This window comes from Borostomias antarcticus, assembly GCF_949987555.1.
Source record: "Borostomias antarcticus genome assembly, chromosome: 6".
Classification (NCBI taxonomy): domain Eukaryota; kingdom Metazoa; phylum Chordata; class Actinopteri; order Stomiiformes; family Stomiidae; genus Borostomias; species Borostomias antarcticus.
In genome coordinates this window covers 25,561,866-25,586,560 of record NC_140239.1, presented here as the reverse complement: position 1 = coordinate 25,586,560, position 24,695 = coordinate 25,561,866, and the positions used below count along the sequence as shown (strand labels likewise).

The 24,695-nt window shown below is 45.1% G+C and overlaps 1 protein-coding gene across 1 annotated transcript in view; it reads left to right on the top strand.

Annotated features, from left to right (window-relative positions):
• The window catches only part of slc16a10 (solute carrier family 16 member 10), a 33,897-nt gene extending 12,891 nt beyond the window's left edge, over window positions 1-21,006 (top strand). Inside the window, exons 2-6 of the mRNA XM_084439771.1 lie at window positions 7,716-7,860; window positions 9,062-9,491; window positions 15,340-15,483; window positions 15,698-15,926; window positions 17,696-21,006. Coding sequence (XP_084295897.1) covers window positions 7,716-7,860; window positions 9,062-9,491; window positions 15,340-15,483; window positions 15,698-15,926; window positions 17,696-17,940 — 1,193 coding nt within the window. The 3' untranslated portion in view covers window positions 17,941-21,006. The remainder of the gene's footprint in view (window positions 1-7,715; window positions 7,861-9,061; window positions 9,492-15,339; window positions 15,484-15,697; window positions 15,927-17,695) is intronic.
• Window positions 21,007-24,695: the final 3,689 nt, after the last annotated feature.

The window sequence follows — 24,695 nt, the reverse complement described above, 5'->3', positions numbered from 1 at the left end:
CACATGGGACTTCTGCATCGGCCTCAGTCAAATGTCTCGCCAAACAAGTTCTGCTGAGTTTTTTCCCCTTCGTTTAATGTCAATCATAAATGACACAGTATACCCTTTGTACTTTTTTTTTTATATGTCAGCACTCTTAGTTCCTGCACTTCCTAGGGCTTGATCAGGCGTCTTGCTGAACGTGGGCGGGTGCTGGAAAAGAAAACTTGAACTTGTGCAGAGTCCAAAGCAGTCCCTGCCTCCCCCACCCCCCTATATAGCAACTTAGTGTAATGGCTTACAGCTGGGACTTCTGGGAGATGGAGTCAAGGTGGTGGGGTAGGATTGTAGTCCACTCAAGCCCAGATGTGCGGTGCTGTACTGTGGCCCCATAGGGGGTCCAGGAGATTAACCATCCTCTGCTCTAATTATAAATGTAATTGCTGGACAGGAGCCGTGGTAACAAGATTTTCTTCTCATTAATCACATCACAGAGGACAGAACTGGCTTGGTGCCCCTTTCAAATGGAGACTTCCTGTCAGTTAAAAAGGGCTGAGAAGCTATTTATTTATATATTTATTTATTTATTTATGTAAGTGCTCTCTCTTTCTCTCTCTCCCTCTCTCTCTCTCTTTCTCTCCCTCTCTCTCTCTCTGTGGTTTAGCTCAGTCATTGTCTGCAGACATTTTGCCTCTGGTTGTAATCAAACCACATGCTGTTTCCTTGGCAACGGCTACATGTAAGTGCATGCTGCTTTGCTCCTTATGGCTAGAAGCAAGAGCTAGTAGATATTCTCACCAGCATTTTTCACACGAGTGCCCGCGGTGCGTTAGTTATGGTGACATAATGGCAACACCTCCTCCTCACGAGCCTCAGCTATGCGCCAAACTCTGCCACAGGCACAGGGCTGACACAGGGCTTCCTCTGCCGCTGCAGTGAACCTGTTAACTCGGCTGCAGACAGCCTGACCGCCGACGGCCCCTCCTCCCTCCCCGCGACGCGGGGCCGTCCTTGGCGGGGTCCGCTGCTGCCGTGCCGCGGTGCGGTACAGTCTCTGGAGAGCCGTTCGGAGGTCAGCGGGTCTACTGGCCGCTGATCCTAATTGGAGCTGGCTGCTGGTGGGGTTGAGGAGGCGCTGCCGCTGTGGCTCGGCCAGGGCCGGAGAGGTGACCTGTGGTCGGCCATTACTTCCTCCCCGATGGAGCCAGAGCGGGTCAAAGTCACGGTGTGTTTTATTTATCGAGTGCACAGTTTACTGTAACACAAGGTCACTCTGAACAATGAAACCCTCAGGACATGGCAAGCAACAACTACGTACTGTAGTAGGCATAAAAAAATATTACATTGTTAAAAAGAGTCACAAATAAGGTCAAGAATAGCAAAAATATACAATAGCAGTAAACCACTAGAAGCAGTCCCATAGCCAGTAAATATGGACATTAAGAATGAGAGTATATGAAGTGTAGGAGTGCCGATGGATGTGTACTGTACATTAAATTGTGTTGATGTACATTGAATATATATACAGTAGGATGCGACTAGAGCATACTGGACATTGAGGTGATGTAGTTCCCGGGGGCCCAGTCTGGACCTGTCCTCAGATGACCATGCTGCGGGAGGCCAGGAGTGTGTGGTGCCCTGCGGAAAGGGCTCTGGAACGGGGCCAGTTTGTCAACATCGACCAGCTAAGCCTGCTCAGATCAAACCCAGAAGCCTTGACAGAGGGAGGGGCCCCGTGGACGTTGTCGCCACAGGCTCTGCTAGCCTTGGCCCCACCCTACTTAGCTGTAGCCCAGCCAAGGATCCTACTTGTGAGGACCTCTAACTGATAGCCCAGGTTGCCTCGCCCTGCTCTGTAAGCCTGTGGGGTCATGTACGATTAACATCCTGTCATTGTTGTCTGCACACAGTCACTGTTCTTGTATTTCTATCTATCTATCTATCTATCTATCTATCTATCTATCTATCTATCTATCTATCTATCTGTCTGTCTGTCTGTCTGTCTGTCTGTCTGTCTGTCTGTCTGTCTGTCTGTCTGTCTGTCTGTCTGTCTGTCTGCCCTATCCTATCTAACAAACAAACAAACAAAAGATCCCCATCCTTTTTTGTTGCCAGTGCTGGCCTGTATCAAATGATGGGCTGTAAATGAGACTACATTGGTGTGCTTTGGAATGTCACAGCCAAGTTCCTATAGGCACTGTAACTTAATCCTCCCAGGAAAAGTGAAACGAGCCGATGATGTAATGAGTGTGCCATTACTTTACAGTAAATATGTCCCTTTTGTATTACAGTCTGTGATTTACTGTGCAACCTACTGTACTCCCTGTGTGTCACCTGTCAAAAGGCACCGTTTGAGGGACAGTTTTGTTGAGAATATCTAATTGCATCAATGAACCAGTTTCTGTCACATTTGATGGTGAAGAACAAAAGCTATTGAGACCTGTTCCCTGGCCAAGAACGAGAAGAAGATGGTATCTTTTTAAACTTGGTTGCTCAGTATGAACTATGAATGTCAGTGTCTGTGTGAGGTGAAACTACTCATCTGACTGATTGGTGTTATTCTTGGTAAATCGTGTCTGAACAGGCATGACCACAAGCCTGTCACTGGATCAGGTCACTGCTAACTGCTGCTTCATAGATTTAATGAGGGCTGAGCTTCCTATAGGCTTAGATAGAAAAGGAGGTTAGGAGACAGGAGATGAGGAGACAGGAGGAGAGGAAGGAGACTAGAGGAGAGGAGACAATAGAGGATAGGAGAGGAGACAGGACTTTAAATGGATTGATTCACGTTTGTTGGGCGGGTGGCGGACCGGTTGGGGTGGGGGGTGATTTGTATTATACTTGTTTTCTTAAAAGATGGACTTTTGGATTATTGGGGGGGAAATGTGGACCTTTTAGGATTTGTATTTGAGTACCCCTGCTTTCTAAGGTCCCATAGTTGAGCAATGTCCAAGCCATGAGGTCAATGGAATTATCTGCAGACCTCAGAAACAGGATGGTGTCAAGGCATAGATCTGAAGATCAACCATCCAGACAGCACTGCACCAATCAGGCCTTTATGGTAGAGTGGCCAGGCGGAAGCCACACATGACAGCCCGCTTGGAGTTTGCCAAAAGGCACCTAGAGGTCTCTGAAACCATGATAATTGAGATTCTCTGGTCTGATGAAATCTAAACTGAACTCTTTGGCCGGAATACCAAGTGTCACGTCTGGAGGAAAACGGGCACCGCTCATCACCAGGCTAATACCATCCCTACAGTGAAACATGGCGATGGCATCATGATGTGAGGATGTTTTTCAGCAGCGGGAACCTGATAGAGGGAAAGATGAATGCAGCTCAGTACACCAAGATCCTTGAAGAAAACCTGCTCCAGAGCGCTCTAGACCTCAGACTGGGGCAAAATGACAACGACCTGAAGCACACAGCCAAGAGAACAAAGGAGTGGCTTTGGAGAAAGTCTGTGAATGTCCTTGAGTGGCACATCCTGTCCTTGAGAGCTGAAAATGTCTGTGTACCGACGCTCTCCATCCAACCTGATGGCGCTTGCAAGGATATGCCAAGACGAATGGTCATCTGTCCCAAGATGCATTGAAGCTGTAATCGCTGCCAACTGTGCATCAACCAAGTATTACAGTGTAGGCTAAGGGTGTGTACAGATATGTAACCCCTAAATATATTTTTGTCAGTAAAATAAAATTGCATATTTTCACTTCATTATTGGCTATTATGTATACTGTAGATGTTGGAGGCAAAAATGATCTCAATCTATTGGAAAATAAGTCTTTAATGCAATAAAAAGTGGAGAAGGTGAAAGGGATGTGGAGACTTTTCCACCTGACTACATGACCTTGAAAGGCATGCAAAAATTTGAATGATTATGTACACAGATGGATCACAGCCAAGAGCGAAAACAAATCCATTTAAAAGTTTAGGGAATGGGACAATCCAGACGCACCATTTGAGTTTCCTCTTTTTGTGCGGGCAGCTCTGTGCACATCCGTTGACAGGTTGTCAGAGTGCTGTTGATTCGTAACCCTGCCAACCACACTCCTCTTCTGGTGTTGTTTTCAGGGGGGTCTCTGATGAGGTAGAGTGTGTCTTGCATGGGGGAACTGCCCAGTGTTTCCATGTACTGTTGCAACCTCCTCTTAGTTTCCATGTACTGTAGCAACCTCCTCTTTCACTGGACCCAGGCTATTCATGGAGTGCATTATGAGTCAATGGTCTGTGGCAACATTGAAAGGTGACAAAAATGGACAGCCTGTCTACACACTGGTGGTTTCCATTGACTGTAGTTAATAGATAACCTCTCTGCTAGGTGGCTAATGGGAGCATTTTGAGTTTATTAGCTGGTTTCCATTAGGATTCAGAGACAAGTCTTGTTTAATGTGGGGGGCTGTACAGCATTGCGCTCTGCAGACAGCCCTTACACACACAAAATAACTGCAAAACCTCCTTTTCGCAAAGGAATAGTGACATTGTTTTGTCAATTGCTGTAATTCCTTTGAGAAATTAAGACAGATTTACATTTTGTGTGAAGCACACCCAAGAAAAAAAAAAGTAGCCTATGCCAACCTTCAGTTTTGAGTCTGAAGGTTGAATGGGAATAAAGGCACTCTTTATTTATGGGATTAATTGAAATAAATCATCAAGTAAGATGAATAATGTCATCATGTCAGATGACGATTCACTGTATTCTGTTACATTATAAAGAACATAAAAAATCTGTAATACAACAATACTACAGACTGTGGAAATGGTCACATGTGGAAGGGGAAAAGGGGACACTGGAGAGCAGACAAGCCAGCGACCCACAGCTGGAGTGTCCTGTGTTCACGGAGCCCAACCTCAGACCCGGCGGCGTCAACGGTAGCGTTGACCGGGCAGCAGTTCTCTCCTACTGCCGTCTCCCTGCTCGGCGTGGAGGTCTCTGGATAAGCTCAGGCCGGGTTACTGAGCGTGAAGGGATTCCTTCCTCCGGGGAGGCAGGTCTGGCTCCGCCGGGGTGAGTGGGTTCAGCGCGGAGTGGCGCGGCGCGGAGGTTAGGGAGGGAGCGATGGAGACAGGAGATTTAGAACAGCTCCGCCTGGCTCCGTCTGTCAGCCAGGGACCACGAGGCCCCCCGGCTTGCGGCGGATGTCACCCGGAACGAGAGCGTCCTGATATTACATTTTCAATTTGGAATTCGGCTTTTGTCTGAAGCGTAAATGCTTTTAAACCAAGAAAGCCGACAGAGGGAAACAGGACAGCAATTTCCTGTTGTCTTTGTGAGATTCCTCTCCCCTGTCGCTCACTACTGTTTTCTGCATAACAGCATGCGGGCTAAAGTTAACTGATGTCTCAGCAAATATGAGACTCACTTAATAAATATGACTCCGCTGAATTTTGAGGACCTGCTTTTTTAATAAGGCTCATTCTGCTCTGCTGTGTTGGAGAGGATTTCTGAGCAGACAGACATGTTTTGACTAACATGTTTACCGTCACAGTGAGCGCAACCGGCAGGAAAACATGTCAGACTCTTGTGCAAGAGGAAGCTATCCAAAAGTACAGCTATTTATACATCAGGAAATATTGACATGTAATATAGCTGTTACTGCAAGTCCATCTGCTTTTAGTAACCATGTGTCTTAAAAAACCAGGGCGCTGTAATCCCTGTCCTTGTGTCTAGCAGTCCTCTGCTCAATACTCCAAATAATCTCTCTCCGATTACTACAAGCCCTCTAAATGATCAATCGAATTTCAGACTTTTGGACAACTTGAATGATCGGTTGGTTCAGTGGTGTGCTTGCAGTCCACATTATGCCTATAGACTCCTACAGAGTTGTGTTTCAATAGTAATTCACACCCCTTGTTTGTACCCTCGGGGGGAGGGAGGGGGGGGGGGGGTTATAATAAAGAAGCATAGGGAGAGAAGAAGAGATCCGCCAGAGATGAGAGAAAGAGAAGAGTTGTTTCAACCTTGAGGCCTGTCGAGGCCTTTCCCCTGTGGGGGAAAATAAAACAGAACTCCAAGTCTGTTCTAACAACTCAACAGTTTCACTAGTCCTCTTCTCTAAACCGTTTCCTTTCTGACTTGTAGGTGAAGCAGAAATGTTCTCCCTGTCCAAGGCGACCTCGAGTTGCCTAACGGTGGCCCAGTTCCCCCTCCAAACATGTTATTCACTACGCTACATTATCATTGCTGTGTGGTCAAAGGTCACCCTCTGACGCCAGCCGACAGTGTGTGTTCTTTCACTGTTGTTGTTTGTTTTTCCTCCCCTCTTCCACTGTTTGCTTTATTTCCTACAATAACAATGAAGGCCGGAAACTATATTCCTGAGGCTCCATGCTGCGTTTATTTATTCCAAGGAGTCTTCCTAGAGAGCTTGTTGTTACAATGGCACTTTGGGAGACAAACGGCCACTGTGACAGATGCTATCAACAGACCAGCGCTAGGCCCATACCATAGGTCTGCTGGGTATGCTGACTACTCCTTTTAACTGTACTTTAGTCTTCTTCAGACAGTGGGGAAATGACTGTCAAAGGTCCTAGCAGATTGCTGAACAGTGGCGGTTCTAGCAAGTTTTATCTTGGGTGGCGAAAGGGTGACAGGGTTTCCAGCTGCGGGGGGGACAGAGGTTATCTCCCCCATACATACAGTATATGAACTTCAGAGATGGCAGCTGAGGTGGCAAGGGCTTTCCCAGTGGTGGCGCCCCTTGACAGCCCCCAGGACCGCCAGTGTTGTCAGTAAAAGCAAAATGTGAGGTGACGCACGCACATTCGAACAGATAGTTACAGGTGCTCGACTAAAACATGACATGAGTAAAGAATAGAAGTCCGCACACTGTCTTAATGCTCCCAAGGGTGAATTTAATGGCACGATGTGGCCTTTGTCAGGTGCAATACGAAACCAAATTGGGAATTGCACTTGACGAAGGCCCCATTGGCCGAAACGTTGTGCCATTAAATTCACCCTTGTATACTGTAGTAGGTTACGGTGTTCAGGGTCAGGAATGCCGTTAATCAAAATGCTGGCCATATTTTCTAAGGACATTGTCCTCTTGTGTGTATTCACTGTTGATAAAAGGCTGAAGTGTTTTTCCAGATCAGTCCTTCCTTTTCCCTCCGTTCTCTTCCTGCTCTGCTGTCCTGTCTTCCTACTGGTCCTCTTCATCATAGGGAGGGGCTTAGTGTCTGAATCAAGCTGCAAGTTGCCTTCAGCTTTGTTCAAAAAAGGCAGCACAGTATTCTCCACGATTCTCTCGAAATAAGCCGAGGGCTTCACTACTGCAACGCTTAGATGAATGATGATGATGAAATGCTCAAAGGTTATCCGCGTGTTTGCGTGTGGGCGAATAGCATACAGTAGTGTGTAGACATGTAGTTCACACAGTGCTCTGAGGACGAACCCAGAAACCAACGCCAAAGGCCAGCTCAGGGATTGATGGCTTCAAATGTTACAGATATAAACCCTTTTATAGCCTTCGTTAGCCTATATGCACGACCCAGTGCACATAACCATCAATCATTGCGGCTCGTGGCTTTGTTCTCCGTTCTCCCTCACACATGAACGATTGTTGATATTTGTAAATGATGGATCATTTTTAGAGAAAAAGCCTTTGTGGGCCTACAGTACACGCGAACCTGTACGGCAGCTGTGTCCGCTCGCGTAACAGCAGATGCCCGTGGAAGCGGCGGCGCCATCGTGCTGCGCTGTAATCTAACCCCCCCCTCCCTCTCTCCTGTCCTCCAGCATGGGTGGGCTCCCTCTCCATGGGGATGATCTTCTTCTGCTCCCCCATCGTCAGCGTGTTCACAGACCTGCTGGGCTGCAGGGTGACGGCCGTGGGCGGGGCCGCCGTGGGCCTGGTCGGCCTGCTGGCCAGCTCCTTCGTCAAGTAAGTGCCGGCCGCCTTCTTCCTCCTCTTCATCCTCCGTTCCTCTGTGGCCTTCGCCGTTGGGATTGGCGGTCCCGCCGCTGTCCTCCTAGCATGTGTGTGAGTGTGTGTATACGTGTGTGTGTACGTGTGTGTGTGTGTGTGTGTACACACGCCCACACACCGAACTACGTGGACTATACAAAAATACACAAGGATCTCGACTTAAAGGACTAGTTCGGTATTTAGCATCATAAACCCTGTTATAAGGTTATTTACGATCATATACAATGGTCCATTTAAAATTGTTGATGAATTGTGCACTCTTGTGATATTATTATTGTTATATTATTTTTATTGTTCTTCTTCTTCTTCTTCTTCTACTACTTCTTCTTCTCCTTCTTCTTCTTCGTCTTCGTCTTCGTCTTATTATATATATTCCCATAGAGATCCATTGTGCACTTAGCTGTGACATGAGCAATGAGCACTAATATCTCAAGAGTGCAGACTGGCAAAATGTTTAATGGACTGTTGTATATGATAGTAAAAAACCTTATAACAGAGCTTTTAAGACCAAATACCAAACTAGTCATTTAAGTGCATACAAGTAGGCCTACTTTAACACTGCTTATCGAATTGCCTGGCAAATTATATTCAATATTCCTCAGTGCAAGTCCAAGAGAGCTCACATAACGGGTGCTGCTGGACCTGCTTCTACTGTAATAAATATTTGCATAGATATTTGAACAGATACATCTTGATAAACACTATGACTAGCGCCTTATTGGGAATGAGGCCTGTAGGAGACCTGACACTGACCACAGACAGGGCTGCTGCTATCTGCCCCATCTGTCCACTAGCTCTGGCTCAGCCCTGACTCACATCCTGGCTTTTCGGTATGTTTAGTCCGGATCATCTGTGGTTTATGGTAAACCCTGACAAGTCCCACTTCTAACCTTACTTAGCAGACGTGCCGTGGGTGTAGCTGTTCAACCCGACTCAGGCCAGTGAAGGAATCTTGTTTTCCTGAAACACCAGGAAAGTGAGATGTTCCTGTGCGGGGTTAGCCTCCGTTTAAGGGAGCTAGCGGAGCGGCGTTGGGAGTATGGGATGGGTCAGGCCAAAGGCGGGGTGTGCATATTATGACATGCCTGTGGTGAACTCCCTATCCCAAAGCTCATCCTCCTCCTCCTCTCCTGGCTCTCTCTCCTGTGCCCCGCAGGTCTCTCGGCCCTCTCTATTTCACCTACGGCATCGTCTTCGCCTGCGGCTGCTCCTTCGCCTACCAGCCCAGCCTGGTCATCCTGGGCCACTACTTCAAGAAGCGCCTGGGCCTGGTCAACGGCATCGTGACGGCCGGCTCCAGCGTCTTCACCGTCACGCTGCCCTTCCTGCTGTCGGGCCTGCTGGAGAAGGTGGGCCTGCAGAACACCCTGCGCGTCCTCAGCATCCTCATGTTCGTCCTCATGCTGGCCGGACTCACCTACACACCCCTGCTGCCCAGCCGGCCCGCCAACACCAGGACCGGCGGCCGCTGCCCGCCCCTGAACAAGGTGTTCAACATCAACATCTGGAAGTCCCTGGGCTACCGCATCTGGGCGTTCGGGATCCCCGCCGCCCTCTACGGCTACTTCGTGCCTTACGTCCACCTGGTGAGAGTCGGGAGGGGCGGGGGGGGGGGGGCTTTGTGTCTTTGTTTACGCGTCCCTACGCGTCACGGGTCACGGCTGAAGTCCAGGAATAGGTGGCATTTGTTCCCGTGCGTCGCTCGTTTTCCCAATGCCAAAGGTCATTGTCGGAGAGGAAGGACGCACGGAGGAGGGTGTGAGCCGAGCCGAGTGGCGCGGAGGAGGCGGAGGGGCTGTTTTTGTGCGACTGTGTCTAAAACCCAGAAAAGAAACCCGATTTCCCGGTAGGACCTGAGGCCTGTGTTTGGGGGGGTTTCCCGGGGCGAGAGGAGGATCAGGTGCAGACGAAGGCTAATGGGTCAGCAAGAGTAGAGCTCCACAAACACACATAGACCAAAACAGTGAACTATTTATGCGAAAGGTGAGAGGAAGTGAGGCCTTTTCCTCAGCTATGCAGAGCTTCATAACTAGTGCGTGTCCGTGTGTGTGCGTGTGTGTGTGTGATGTGTGATGTGTGTGTAGAGCCAGTGTTACTAGATGTACTCCTACTGATGTGAAATCGGGGTTTGTTTTGGTTTCATCCATGAACTGCCTTCCTGTGGCACGTGTGGGTTGTTTTTCTAAAACTCCCACCCTTTCACCTCCTGCTCCAGATCTCTGCTTAGTTCATCTCAGAATCACAAGCATAAGCCCCTCACACTCGGGCTAAATGTCAATATTTAAACAACCTTAACGCTGCTCTGGCTTTAGCTTATCGTCGGGTCTTAAAATGGTATTATAAAGACATGACATTTGTTGGCCGTGTGTGCCTTATATACATAAATCCTATATATTGTAAAGACAGCCAGACAGATAGATTTAAATATTGTGTTAAAAAAAAAAAAACTTTCAGAGACGAGTAAACCTCAGCAGACCTCAGGGAGTGGAGATTGTGTCAGCCAAGGATGTGAAATGTGCCGTTTTCCTGGACTGCATACCAGAGAGTTACAGTACTTCACAGCAGCCCCATAATCCTCCAGAACATACGTTAGAAGCCTCAGATGTGTGGTCTGAGGAAAGGACATGATATGTAAGTAAACATGGCAGCAAAGCTCGACTGGGGGAGAGAGAAGGGGCTCTGCTTTCGGACGAGCTACGGATACATAAACACCAGCTCTTATTATTCTAGTATTCCATAGCATTTACGGGGTGAAAAAATATGTTTTTTGCGGGGAAAAACCCCCGTCTTCGGAGGGCCGTAGAGGAGGAGGTGCGGGAGGTGACCGGCTAGTCTGACGGGGACGCTGGCGTTTTTTTCTTCTTCTTCTGGCCGGTTCTCTCTGTTCAAAGCGCTGAGTTCTGCTCTTTAGCAGCGCGGTTCCAGCGTCCCTGACTGCATGTGTGTCTTCACCTTATCCGACGCCACGCCCCCTCCTATCAACTCTAGACTGCTGGGGTCTAAAGTCCGACAAAAGCAGGCCTTCTCACGCTCCTCCAGGTAGAGCTGATAAATGAGGATTAGATAGCCTCTTTAATGTAGGCCTACTTATGAGTCTAATGTGGACATCCTGCCAAGGACAAACAGCAGCTCACTGCTGTTTGCTCTTTCTTTACCAGAAGTAAATCATAGTACACAGGCCTGCTGTCCAGTATAATAGTACTAGTACACGGCCCTGCTGTCCAGTATAATAGTCCTAGTACACAGGCCTGCTGTCCAGTATAATAGTACTAGTACACGGGCCTGCTGTCCAGTAGAATAGTACTAGTACACGGGCCTGCTGTCCAGTATAATAGTACTAGTACACGGGCCTGCTGTCCAGTATAATAGTACTAGTACACGGGCCTGCTGTCCAGTATAATAGTACTAGTGCACGGCCCTGCTGTCCAGTATAATAGTACTAGTACACGGCCCTGCTGTCTAGTATAATAGTACTAGTACACGGACCTGCTGTCCAGTACAATAGCCGTGTTTGTGTACACAGTGTTTGTGTGTAGGGATCTGCATGTGCTGCTGATGCTGTCGTTGTTTGTCTTCTTCAGTGTGTGTGTGTGTGTGTGTGTGTGTGTATGTGTGTGTGTGTGTGTTTGTTTGCATGTGTGGTTGTTTGTGTTTGTGTGTGTATATGTGTGTGTATATGTGTGTGTGTGTGTGTGTGTGTGTGTGTGTGTGTGTGTGTGTGTGTGTGTGTGTGTGTGTGTGTGATTGCGTGTGTGTGTTGATTCAGCGGGGCTTCATTGACAGACGACTGGCTGATGATAGGTCACTAAGCCGTCACATGGGTGAACCAGACCCGTGTGCCGGGATACGTGATCAGGGACAGGCACACACTCCACGTCCACATACCTCAAGGTCAAAGGATCAATCAGGATGCCCAGCTGGTTGGCACAGGACACCATGGTACCTCTGGAATGGGGCAAGTGCTGCTGTGGTTTGTCAAACAGATCAGTGCCCCTTAGCATCTGAGCTACAGAATACACAGTGAGACAGAGCCACGACTCTATTAACTAACTCTGTTGTCTAACTCTATTGATTAACGCAATGTTTGAGCTTATTAGTTCAGGAAATGCTTCCTACAGGGTTGACAGACCTGCACCTCCTCCAAAGGCATTTTAGCTTTGCTTTGTCATGTTTATTGATTTCCCCCTTATTGATTGTTATTTGTCTATAATTTATAGTTTTAGCCATACATTTTTTATCTGATGAAGGCCAACCAGCCCTGGAATACAGTGTGCAGTGCTGAATTTGTGCTTTACAATTAGTGACAAGTAGGTCTTTATTTTATTATTGCACCATGTGACTTAGAGAGCACAGTAGCAGTACGTTCTGACCCGGGTTGGAACTATGATGTCATCGGGGGGTGAACAGGATATGCGTCTGGTCTGGTGACCTGTTTGAGTTACCATGTGACATGGCAGGATTACTGCTGACCAAAGGCTGATTTATTCTGAGGCTGAGTTCTTATTGATGGCACAGCACAGAGGGTCAGAGTTCATTTTTTTCTTTAAAAAAATGTTTTTATTACGTGTTTTATGGCCTTCACATGTTACAAATGGTGATCATGTGACTTGTGATGAACCTCTGGGATGTCTAGCCTGGTTAGGGAGGCTTTGTGGTGGAGATAGCCCCGCATATCACTCCATATCACCGAGTAGATTATTAATGCTTTTAATATGTGTGTTTATTAAAATGAATAAATACTTAAATGGCATGTCTTCAAAAATGGGTTTATCTGAGAGGAAGCCAAAATTCCGCACATTATAGGCTGTGGTGGAGATAGCGCTGCATATCACTCCATATCACCAAGTAGATTATTAAAGCCTTCAATGTGTTATTAAAATGATTCAATAATTAAATGAATTATAATACAATTTCATAAAATCTTTAAAAAGATATTTTGGAGAAGAAGCCAAAATTCCAACTGTCAAGATAAAATTCAGCCAAATTTCTTCCAGCTACTCAATCCTGGTGTTACTGAATGATGACTGATACAGGGGCTGTGAAACAGGAAGAGTAGGGCCCACGGGGGGAGAGACCTACGGGCTCATTCTGCTCCGTCAGAGAGAGACCCGGTCCCCATCTGCTGTGGTTCTGAGGATCACCTCCCCTGAGAGCCCACCGGCCGGCCGGCGGTGTGTGTTTCACATGCTGCTCACATTTAGGACTCCCCCACGTGATGGTAGCATCCATCACCCCCCGTGACCTGCTCTCAGACTACACTCTCAACCCCTGGAGCACGAGAACAACCCCCTCCCCCAGGAAACCAATGAATAGAGAATGAGCTGTCGTTGTTTCATAATCACAGATCAATCATCCAGGGGGGATGGATGGATGGATGGATCCCCTTGTGACCTGCAGGGATGAGGGGGATGGAGGGAGGAGGAGGAGGGGTGGAATAGAGCTTATTAGCCCGGGGGGCAGGAAGGGATGTGGTGTCCCTGGCTGCTGGCGGGGTTCTGGGTAGCGGGCCTCCCTGCCTCTCTGGTTCCTCCCTCCGTCTTCCACACAGCCTCCTGGGCCACGGGGCTCCCAGATGAGCTCTTCTGGGGAGGAGGGACGGTCTTGGCTGCATTTCATCTCCATGCGTTGGGCTGCAACCCTATGTTGCCACACACCTTAGCTGCGACAGCCCGGGCGGATAGCATACTCCCTTTGACTGGAAAGTGAACAGAAGAGTGGGTCAGGGTTGTAAATGTGAAATATGGGGATGGGGAGTGTCCAGTGATGGGGGTTGGGCTGTCTAGTTTCCTCCCATGTTAAAAATAAGAGGTGTAGAGCAGGCGGTGGTACCCCTCGCTTGGGTGGGCCTGGAAAATGAATCTGCACTTACTGTAGATGGCCTCAGCAGGCCAGCAAAATGAAAACCTGCTGACTCGCACATACAGATAAACAGTAGCTCGCATATACTTTGCATTCACACTGGCGATAAGACATTCTCCTGCATAGTGCACAGAATATTTCCCCTATCAGTATCAAATTGTACATCAAATGAACTAATTTGGAGTGTAGTTACAGTAAGTCTTTTTTGATGTTACAGTAGAAAATGACAAAAGCAATGTCCAGAATTTTCTTTTAAACCCTGAATCCTCCCCCTCAGGATCCACCCTCAACAACCTCCCCATAATCTTATACCCCCCCCCCCTTCCTTCCCCATACCAGAAAAAAGCAATTATTTGTAAATAAATAAATAAATGTAACATAAGATAATAATAGGATGCAGGGGGTTACAACAACAGCGGCTGAAGTCATAATAATGACAAAAGTATCTTACAGAAATATACCTACATAAGTACTGTATATACATACCCCCGAGACACATGCTCATTCTCAAACAGAAAAATACAGTACATTTGAGATATAAATTGACTCAGTTGAATCAAGTGTGGTTCATTAGGTCTAGACTCATTATATCTTTGAGCCACATAGATGTTGAGGGAGAGTCTGGTGACTTCCAAATAAGCAAAATTCTGCGTCTTGCTAACAGGGTGGAAAAAGCAACAATGTCTGTGTCCTTGGAGGTTGATAGAGTGTTGAAGTTTCCTGAAACTCCAAAAATAGCTAAATGAGGAGAGGGTTCAAGATGGACAGATATAACCCTTGAAAGGATTTCAAAAAACAGAGTTCCAGAATTATTATTTTTTGCATGACATAAACATGTGAGTGAGGTTGGCCGGTGATTGGTCACAGTGATCACACTTATCCTCCACCTCTGGGTAGATCTCAGCCAATCTGGATTCACTTAAGTCTATCCTATGGAGAACCCGCCTCCTCGTCTGCAGACCCTGTACCCAGCTCAGCCTCCCCTCCATTCCTAGTCTGAATGAGGGAGGAGACCTCGAGGCTGCTTACTGTATATCCCGGTACAAAGATGAAATCTGACCCTTTTACTCAGGAAGAAGTGTGAAAAGAGCCTCACATGGAAGTATGGTAGGCAGCTGTGGGAACAAAGGAAACTTGTTTTGGACACAGTGTCTAACCTGAAAGTAGCTAGATTACATTAGACTTTATTGTCCCTCAAGGGGAAATTCATTTTCACAGGACTGCAGCACAATACATTTAACAACGAACAACATTTTACATACAGTAGACATCGTAGGCGGACATTACATAGACATTGACAGTACAGTACAGTAACAGACACCCCCGCCCTTGTACAGACACGCTAAATAAACTGTGTTGTGGGAGATTGTATTTTGTATTCAATGTTTCCAGGCTACTGAAGACCTTGTTGTTGTAGAGATCAGCAAAATGTAAGCCTTTGCTTTTCCAAACCGAAAAAGTGGAGTCTAGGGAGACAGTAAGTCTTCTGTGAGGTACAGTGAGGCGTTATTAGATTAAGTGCAATAGGCAGCTGTGGTAGACTGAAGAGGTCTGTTTCCTGTTTGTCATCTGTAGATGAAACACGTGGAGGAGCGCTTCGGAAGCGACGCCAACAAGGAGGTCCTGCTCATGTGCATCGGGGTCACGTCGGGGGTGGGCCGCCTCATCTTCGGCAGGGTGGCCGACTACGTCCCCGGAGTCAACAAGGTCTACCTGCAGGTGAGAGACCGGAGGACAGCGCCATGTCCCTGTCAGGCCGCGTCCTCAGCATAACCAGAGTCGCGTCCGCTTACGATGCTGCTGTAGGAAAAGCAATGCGACGGACTGGTTTTCAGTGCTGCAGATTCGTGTTCTTTTCAGCGTAGAGTTGGTCTCACTCAGGTCACTGAGACCGCCCCCCCTTGCCTGACTGCGTCTACCCACAATCCCCCAGGTGTCGTCGTTCCTGGTGATTGGCCTGATGTCCATGATGATCCCGCTGTGCCACGTCTTCGGGTACCTGATCGCCGTGTGCCTGCTGATGGGGCTGTTCGACGGCTGCTTCATCTGCATCATGGCTCCCATCGCCTTCGAGCTGGTGGGCTCCAAGGACGTGTCCCAGGCCATCGGCTTCCTGCTGGGGATGATGTCAGTGCCCATGACCGTGGGACCTCCTATCGCAGGTACTGCCAGCCGGGGGTCCGTGCCAGGCTTCAGCGCTCACTAGGGGGGCAAGATGTTATGTGATTTTCACTTCTTCTTGGGTGTGTGTGTGTGTGTGTGTGGGGGGGGGGGGGGGGGGTTAGAAGCCAAAGGAGCCAGTTGATAAGAGTTCTCTTGTGCCATCTGGTGTTTGTACTTGGAAGTTCTTGTTCCTAGAGATGTGTCTCAAGGAACAAGAAAGAGAAAAGTCTTCCATTCAAACATTCCGAAGCACGAGGAACCTATCGTTCCCGTGACAACGTCAACTGCATGTAAGAGGTGAAAGTATTAGGGTATCAGCCTGGTGTCAAAATACACAGTTTATACAAGAATGTATACAGTATGGATAATGATGTGTATTTCACTTCAGGAATGTGAGTGCACAAACATCCATTCATCTTAAGCTTAGATAACCTTCATAGCTACTTGAATTCCACATTCATGTGCAGCTTGTTCACACTGTACCACAGACAAAGCGTCCATTTTGGCCCATAAAATTAGGGCATGTCAGGGAGATGGGGTATTGAGTGTCGGGCACCACTTTACATTAAGGCTCAGTAATAAGAAGGTAATACCATGACAATACCAGGGTAATACCATGACAATTACCATTAGTTACTACTAGTTGTAGTTACCTGTGTACTGTAGTTACCAAGGTAATACCATGTTAATATCTACATTACCACGAGGAAATTACCAGCAATCAATTACCAGTAGTTACTGTATGAGTAGTAGTTACCTGTATAGATACACACCAATCCCTTCCTAACATCCTATTTAAGCCAATGATTTGTTACATGGAAACAAGAGACGGTAGTTTATATGTACATTTAATAATGTGGAATTATAGCTGGAAAATGCAACATTGCCTATTTCTATTTAATTATGTTATATTCTTCCTGAAATCCCAACTAAGCTCATGGTTTGCTACCTGGAAACAAAGATGGTAGTTTCAATGTAATAACGTGGAATCAGAGCTGGAAAATGCAACTTTACTGGTTTCTGTGTCATTAATGGCGAACAGAGAAAAGGTGGCATGTGAGAACTGCTAGTCTACCCATTAGAACCAGTTTCACTCCGCAAATTACAAATGAGCACAAATCATAATACCATTCCCTCACAGAAAAACATCTCACCAACTGCCTGCTGGGAAATATTCAAATGAGCTCTAGAACGTTTGACTAGCTAATCTGCCACTGAACCCGCTAGCTATTTCAGTAGCTAATCTAGCTGATTGTTATGTCACCAGTACGCAAGAGGAGTGAATTTAAACATGGTGCTGTTGAAATAAAACGTTGCCAGTAGTCTCCCTACTCAGCCAATCAGAAATGTTCAGTGTTGCTGCCCCACCCACAAAGTACCATCCCCCGGCAAGAGTACTACCTCATCAATGGGGGCATTTTGGGGGGATTTAGTTCACAGCAAACCGCCCCCGTAGACCCTGGCTCCTGCGGTGTGAACCCAGCGAGTTCCCCAAAGGTTCATAGTTTGTGGGGAAAAGTACCACGGTCTGAAAGCACCCTATGCTGTGAAAAGTACCATCGCTCAGATGGTACCCCCCCTCGCCAGTTTCTAATCTTCTCTGTTGTATAAACAAATACCTTTTGACACAATACTTACTGTAGTACCACTCAGCCCCAGCTCAGATAAGCCTGCCATTGTTGTGTATCTTGTGAGGCTGTGGAAGAGCATCGTGTTGCCAGTCTCATTTCAGGCCACTAAACCACGTCAATGTGCTGTTTCTCTCCAGGGTTCCTAAGAGACAGACTGGGGAGCTATGACGTGGCGTTCTACCTGGCCGGTATCCCCCCTATCATCGGCGGGGCCGTGCTGTGCCTCATCCCGTGGGTGGAGGCCAGGCGGAAGAGGAGAGAGAAGGAGAACAAGGCCCAACAGAGGGATGACACCACCCAGAAGATGCTGGACTTTGAAAAGAACATTGTGACTCAGGGAGAAGCAGCGCACATGAAGGCTGGAGACGAATCAGTTCTTTAAGTTCCCGAGACACACTCAAAGAACAGCACACACAGCCAGACACATACTCACCCACATCACTACACCCATGGAACTGACGATTTTATGATACAGGTATCGATTAAATATGTGATTTACCGGTGTATGTATGAACCATATTTCAATGGTTGCCTCTGCTGGAAGATGCGAGGAAAACGCTGACGTATTGATACAGTACATGTCAGTTAAACACATAGAAATGCAACAAGCACACATGAATGTGATCTTGAAAAGCTATGCATTGGATTGTTGTTTTTCATCAATCTTCCAGCTATGGAATTAACTTGAAGGTAAAAATGGGAATTAGGATATCTTACAGTTTTCTCACAAGGGAACGCATGCTGTCATTTGGTGCTTACTGATTTTGAAGGCTGCAAGCACCTTTTTTTTACCTTAAAAATTGTGGCCAGTCTCACTTTCACATTTCAAATTTAAATGTGCCTTTGTAGAGTATAATAGTCTAGTTTTACTTCAATAGCAATCTAACTACAGAAAAATGCTGCTTTAACTTTTTAAAGTTAGCCTTTGTATTTTTATGTCCAATAACGTCCAATGAGAGCTCGTTCTGAAATAGAATGACCTGTAGGTTTTCATACTCTCTTATAGCATGCCAACTTGTATTTTGATGAAATTTATTAATGTAACTTCAAAGAAGTGCTTGAATAAGGGGTTTGGAGGTCGTGTGTAGTAGATTTAATGGTTGTCTTATTTGACTAAGGTGCCTGAACACCTCAGGGGAGCAGCTTTAAGCACAAGTGATTGCACCCCAACCATGAAATCTGAAATGTCATCATCTCAAGACAGCAGTCGAAACCTTAACTAGTTCTGACTGCTCCATCTATTATTATTATTGTTATTATTATTATTATCATCATTATTTTTAATCTAGTTCTCTTTAGAGGGGTCCCTGTTGCTGTACAGGTATGTAAAAGCGACCACTTAACACAGTACCTGAAAATCTTTGTCAGCCTTCTCAGTGTTTAACATCAGTGCCCTTGGATTGTTTTGCATACAGTACATGATTTTGCCAGCACAAGATCAGGATCCTTAAACTTAGCTTTTTTATGCAACATAGGTGAAGGATGAACATTGATTAATAAGGAGTCATTTACATGAATTTACATGTTAGAATCAATCAATATTCTGAATTATTTGTACTGTTTAAATTGAGCAGTATTTTTAGCACATATTTTACTAAACCAAATATATACTTTCAGCATATTTTATGATTATAGACTCTGTCTCTACCATATTTCAGAAGTAATTTGAGATAGGTTCTATTAATCATTGACAGATGGGACCATTAGGTCAACTTAATCATTGACTATGAGCTCAGTCCTCTGTTAGATTAATATGTTTGTTTTAACTATCATATTTTGCATATATGGTATTTATTTTTTTCTAGAAGTTCCTACAGCATATCCAAGTATTCAATGTACTGAAGGCCAAATGGTCTAGTTTTTGGGATGACATGACTTGACATGACTGACAACTATCAATTATATTTGCCAAAGCAGCCTGCTTTAATATGTCTATATTTTCCTTACCCATAGGATAGCTTAATGAAAAATGTTAGCCTGCATTTCAGCAACTATAAAATAAAAAATAACTAAGATTGCTCTTGGAAAATCTAAGGACCCTCTACTTTGTGAAGGAACAGTGAAGGATTTTGACCTGACAATATCTTTGACCACTGAAGTAGAAAAGTCAACCTCTGTCAAAATCCAATGTTTCAGAATAGAATGTCTGTGGGTTGTTGATCATTGACAAAATACTTATGACACAATCTACCTCAGATGTCATGCACATTTCTGGGATTTTGTTTTAACAATCATTTCAGAACTAAGAGACTTGATGTTCATTAAGAAACTAAACCATAATGTTTTATTGCAATATCTCCCCTCCATCCAGATGTCTGGATAGTCCATAGACTATTCTGGATAGTCCATAGACTATCCAGACATCAGGAGTGAGACCTTGTCAGAGTCTTTCAGCCTCCCAGCCTTCACAGTATGCTTTGTCTGGGTGTGGTGCTGTCTCAGTATTACAGAGCAGCGTTTGTATTCAAGGGCAACTAAAGTTGAATTTTTGTGACTGGGATTGGGAAGGCAAATAAATCATCCATTTTGGGAAGAAATGCCGCTGTCTAAGAGCATAAAGCTTGCTTTTAGATACAGTATAGCCCTTTCTCTGTACTTTGAAGTACCCTGTGGAACATTCTATCTCAGATTTCTTGGTGTCGACCAGAGCATACAAATAGTGTTAATTTCAATCAATTCACATTATATACATTTCATTCATTTTATGCTTTTATTTTTGATGTGCATGCATTATCCTTTTCATATTACCAGTTGCGCTACTCACCACCGAAAGCCTTAGGTAATTTCTCAAGTAAAAGAAATTACTGAATTTTTATGTTTATTGAGAGAACACTTTACCATGCACATTACAAATTGCATTAACTTAACTTCTTGTTTCAGAAATTATAAATGATGCTTAAATACTGAATAAATTCTTTGCCATCCAAAGAACTTTGTAACTGTCTGGAAATGTCCCAGTATAAACAGTGTATGCGAGAGACAAAAGAGTTTATTGATGTTCTATTTTTTATCAAGTGGCTGAAGACCAAATTAAACAGCATATCGTTTTATATGTGATAAAAGTTTCTTATGTAGATTTTGTTATACATAGGCTTGATCCAAAATCATACAAAATATACAGTTAATTCAGTGTTTATGAATGATGCCCGACTACTACAGTGAGCATACAGATTGTACACATAGTATTCTTAAAAGTACACTGTTATGTTGCAAGAAAATATTCAACAGTGCTGCTTTGTTCCGTTTCTTGGTCATGCAGAAATGGATTTGCTTTAAATGTACAATGTTGTATTGTAAATTCATGTCCCTCATAGACTTGAAGGAATTGAAATGTTGCTGTTTTGCTAATTGCTTGTTTTGTTTTGTTTTGATTTGATGATATGCAATGTACCACAGTGCTATGTGCAATGTAGTGCAAAATACAACAGAAATTAAATATTTTTAACTAAGTAAAGATGTGTTCAAGTTCAACAGACTCCTTATTCATCCTTGTTTCATAAATTCCCAGGAGATTGATGCAGATTTATGAGGACTTTAATTGGTATTGTGTAGACACGGGGTAACAGGTGTGTCAGATTGAGCTGATTGGCTGGGTGTGCCAGGTGCATCTGGTTAGTGTTGTTGACAGTTGTGTGGTCTAACAAGTGAACTGTTCTCTCTGGTACAGTCAGGGAAAAGGTACCACACCCACCTCGCGAGTACAAAGAAGTTTCTTCCCCCAGGCCATCCGGCACCCGAATTACTCTAGCTAGTGTATAGTGTCACTAAATCTACATATATGTAGTGTGCATAGTGTCAGTATATCTATTGTATATAATATCACCATATACAGTATGTGCAATGCATATGACAGTATATCTATTTATAGCTATCGCATGTACATAATACACCCACGCCTTATTTGTACAGACAGTATTCCCCCTGGATCTATATTTATAGTATGTATATAAATCATCCATGCTGGTACCTTTATTTGTATAGCTTTATGTAATTTGTAAATTGTGTAATTAGTAATTATGTGTAATCTTTAAATCAAAGATCATTGTTTTGCTCCAGCCATGGTATGAGGAAACGGTCTAGGCATGAGGAAGCGGTCACGGTCTCTGTCGAGCACCGTGGGAGGATCAGTCTGCTACTGATTATGCTCCTCTGCCTGATCAGAGTGTCATGTCAGGGTTGTGACAGATTGTCCATGATGGCCAGCAGTTTGGACAGTGTTCGTTTTCCACTGCATAGCATTCACCAACCTACTACTCACTGAGGCCAGCTTCTGGGCTGGAACGTTTTACTCTCTCAGCCCTCCTCCCTCTGGGAGTTATTTTTTGGGTGTGTGGATAAGTGATTCTGGGTACGTGATTCTGACTCAGGCCGACTTTTGTCAGGAGCAGTCAGGTGCACCGTTGGCTTGGTGCATTTCCAACATTACAGTCCATTCATTTGGAGTGCCAATTCCATTACTAGAACCATGATAGTTGGTATTTCAATTGTGTAAGTTAAATAGTCTTTCTTTCGTTCTATTTTTCTTTCTATTCAGTTGATCAGGAACTGATCACTGTAACACTAGGGGACATTTAAACTTGTTATCTCTCACTCTTTCTTCATCTCAATCAATTATGTAGCCATCTATCATCAAACTTCTTCAACAATAACTTGATCATTGTTTCACTTCAGCCATGGTATGAGGAAAGAGTCTAGGCATGAGGAAACGCTCAAGGTCTCTGTAGAGCACTGTCATAGGCCTGTCTTAAACACTGGCTTTATATCCATTTTGTGTCATGTCTGAGATTTCTAGTGATTGCGAAGAGTCAGAGTGACAGCGGAGAATATACCCTGGCTCCCACACAACACTCTGGTCAGGCAGAGGGTCACCATCAGTAGCAGACTAATCCTCCCACAGTGCTCTAGAGAGACCGTGAGCGTTTCCTCATACCTAGACTCTTTCTCATACCATGGCTGGAGCAAAACAACAAAAGTCGTCTCGAGTCAGAATCACGTACCCAGAATCACGTACCCACACACTGAAAAAATAACTCCCAGAGGGAGGAGGGCTGAGAGAGTAAAACGTTCCAGCCCAGAAGCTGGCCTCAGTGAGTAGTAGGTTGGTGAATGCTATGCAGTGGAAAACTAACACTTTCCAAACTGCTGGCCATCATGGACAATCTGTCACAACCCTGATATGACACTCTGATCAGGCAGAGGAGCATAATCAGTAGCAGACTGATCCTCCCACGGTGCTCGACAGAGACCATGACCGTTTCCTCATACCTAGACCGTTTCCTCATACCATGGCTGATCTTTGATGATACATGGATAATATTTGGTTGAGATGAGCTTTTCCTCCCGGGGAAGGGTTGCCCTCACTTGAACTGCGAGGAATCTGGGTGTGACCCTGGACAATCAACTACCATTCTTGGCAAAGATTGCATTGGTTACACGCTCCTGCAGATTCCTGCTCTATAACATTAGGAGAATTTGCCGCTTCCTCACTGACAAGACAGTGCACTCCGTCCTTGCTGGCGCCACGCCATCAGCCACCAGACCTCTGGAGCTTGTCCAGAAAGATACAGCTCTGCTTGTGTTCAACTGCCCCAAGTTCTCCCACACAACTTCCCTTCTCCGTTCTCTCCACTGACTCCCTGTAGCAGCTCGTATACAGTTGACTGGTGCAAGCCTACAGTGCAGTGAAAGGAATAGCTCATTCTTCTGCGGTCGAACGACATGGTCACGGCTCTTCTCTGTCCTGGCCCCGTAGTGGTGGAGTGAACTGCCCACTGACGTCAGGACAGCATAGTCATTGCCCATCTTTCGACACAGGCTCAAAACTCACCTCTTCAAGAAGTACTACCAGGATCCTCCCTCTTAAGCACCTATTGTATTTTTTGTTTGATATTTTTCACTTTGCCTTCAGCATTAGATTAGTCACTTGTTTTAGAAAGGAGATGCACTGTGAGTATAGTAAATGAGTAAGTGCAAATAGTACTGTAGTAGGCCTACACTGACATTTCCTACGGTAAATGCAATTATTGTAAGTCGCATTGGATAAAAGTGTCTGCTAAATGACTGTAATGTAATGTAATGTACACTACCTATGTTAAATGCAGTTATTGTAAGTTGCTTATAGTCAAGGAATATAATCTGGGAACAAATGCTTTACCAAGACATTTCTTCACCAATGTGTTTGTAAAGGTGTCTACTAACAAATCCTGTATACAGGGCTACCCGTGACAGCTACTGAAAGTTTGGGTAAACCGAAACCTTATCAAGGAAAATTTGAAAATGTTTAGTTCTGCCTTGAGTAGCTTGTGGGGGTTTTCATGATTCTGAATCGATTGCAAGCATTTGTTTTACAACAGAACCACTCCTTGGTGGTAAAATGCCCCTGCCCACTTTTCCTGCTCGCCACAAAGCCATTTTTGGTGAAAAGAAATTTACTGAGCATGTAAATTAAAAAGTAGCTTTATTAGTTTATTTCAGTTTAAGATGTGAAGTGTGCTGTGTTAGCCTCTACCTACAGTAACATGCTCTAAATGAGGTGTGTGGGGTCTGTGTGCTGTGTGGTGGCTACTGGTGCAAACGTGTTCATTTGTCTCTGTAGCCTATGTTGTTTACTTCAAATGTTATACTATTTTAAATAAAAGGCCTAAAACGTGTAGTAAGTAGGCTACATTCAAGGAGTAGTAAAGGGAAAATCATGTTTAGCCCTGTTTTAAGGTTACTTATGATCATATACAATGGTTCAGATCAAAAAGTTGACAAAACTAGCACTTTTGAGAAAGTCTGATCTTGCTTTTGAGAATTGCTCTACCACCGTTTTGGTCATACAATGGATGTGGGTGGGCACCGTGAAAAATCATTCAAAAAACATGTTAAGCTCTCAATTTCAAAGACAAGAAACTCACCGAGGTGTTAGTTGGCGTTCTGACATATAATTCGGCATAAAGTAATATTGTAGTTCATCTGGAAAGGCTTTTTAAAATATTTAGCATAGAACTATACTACATACGTGTGTAAACTTCCGCTTGAACTGATTCCGATCTCGCGCAATGCCTTGATCTCGGGCAGGCTCGAAACGATAAATTTAACTGCTGTCAAAGTCTAATTCCTCGCGATCAAATTCCTACTCTTCAAGATCAGATC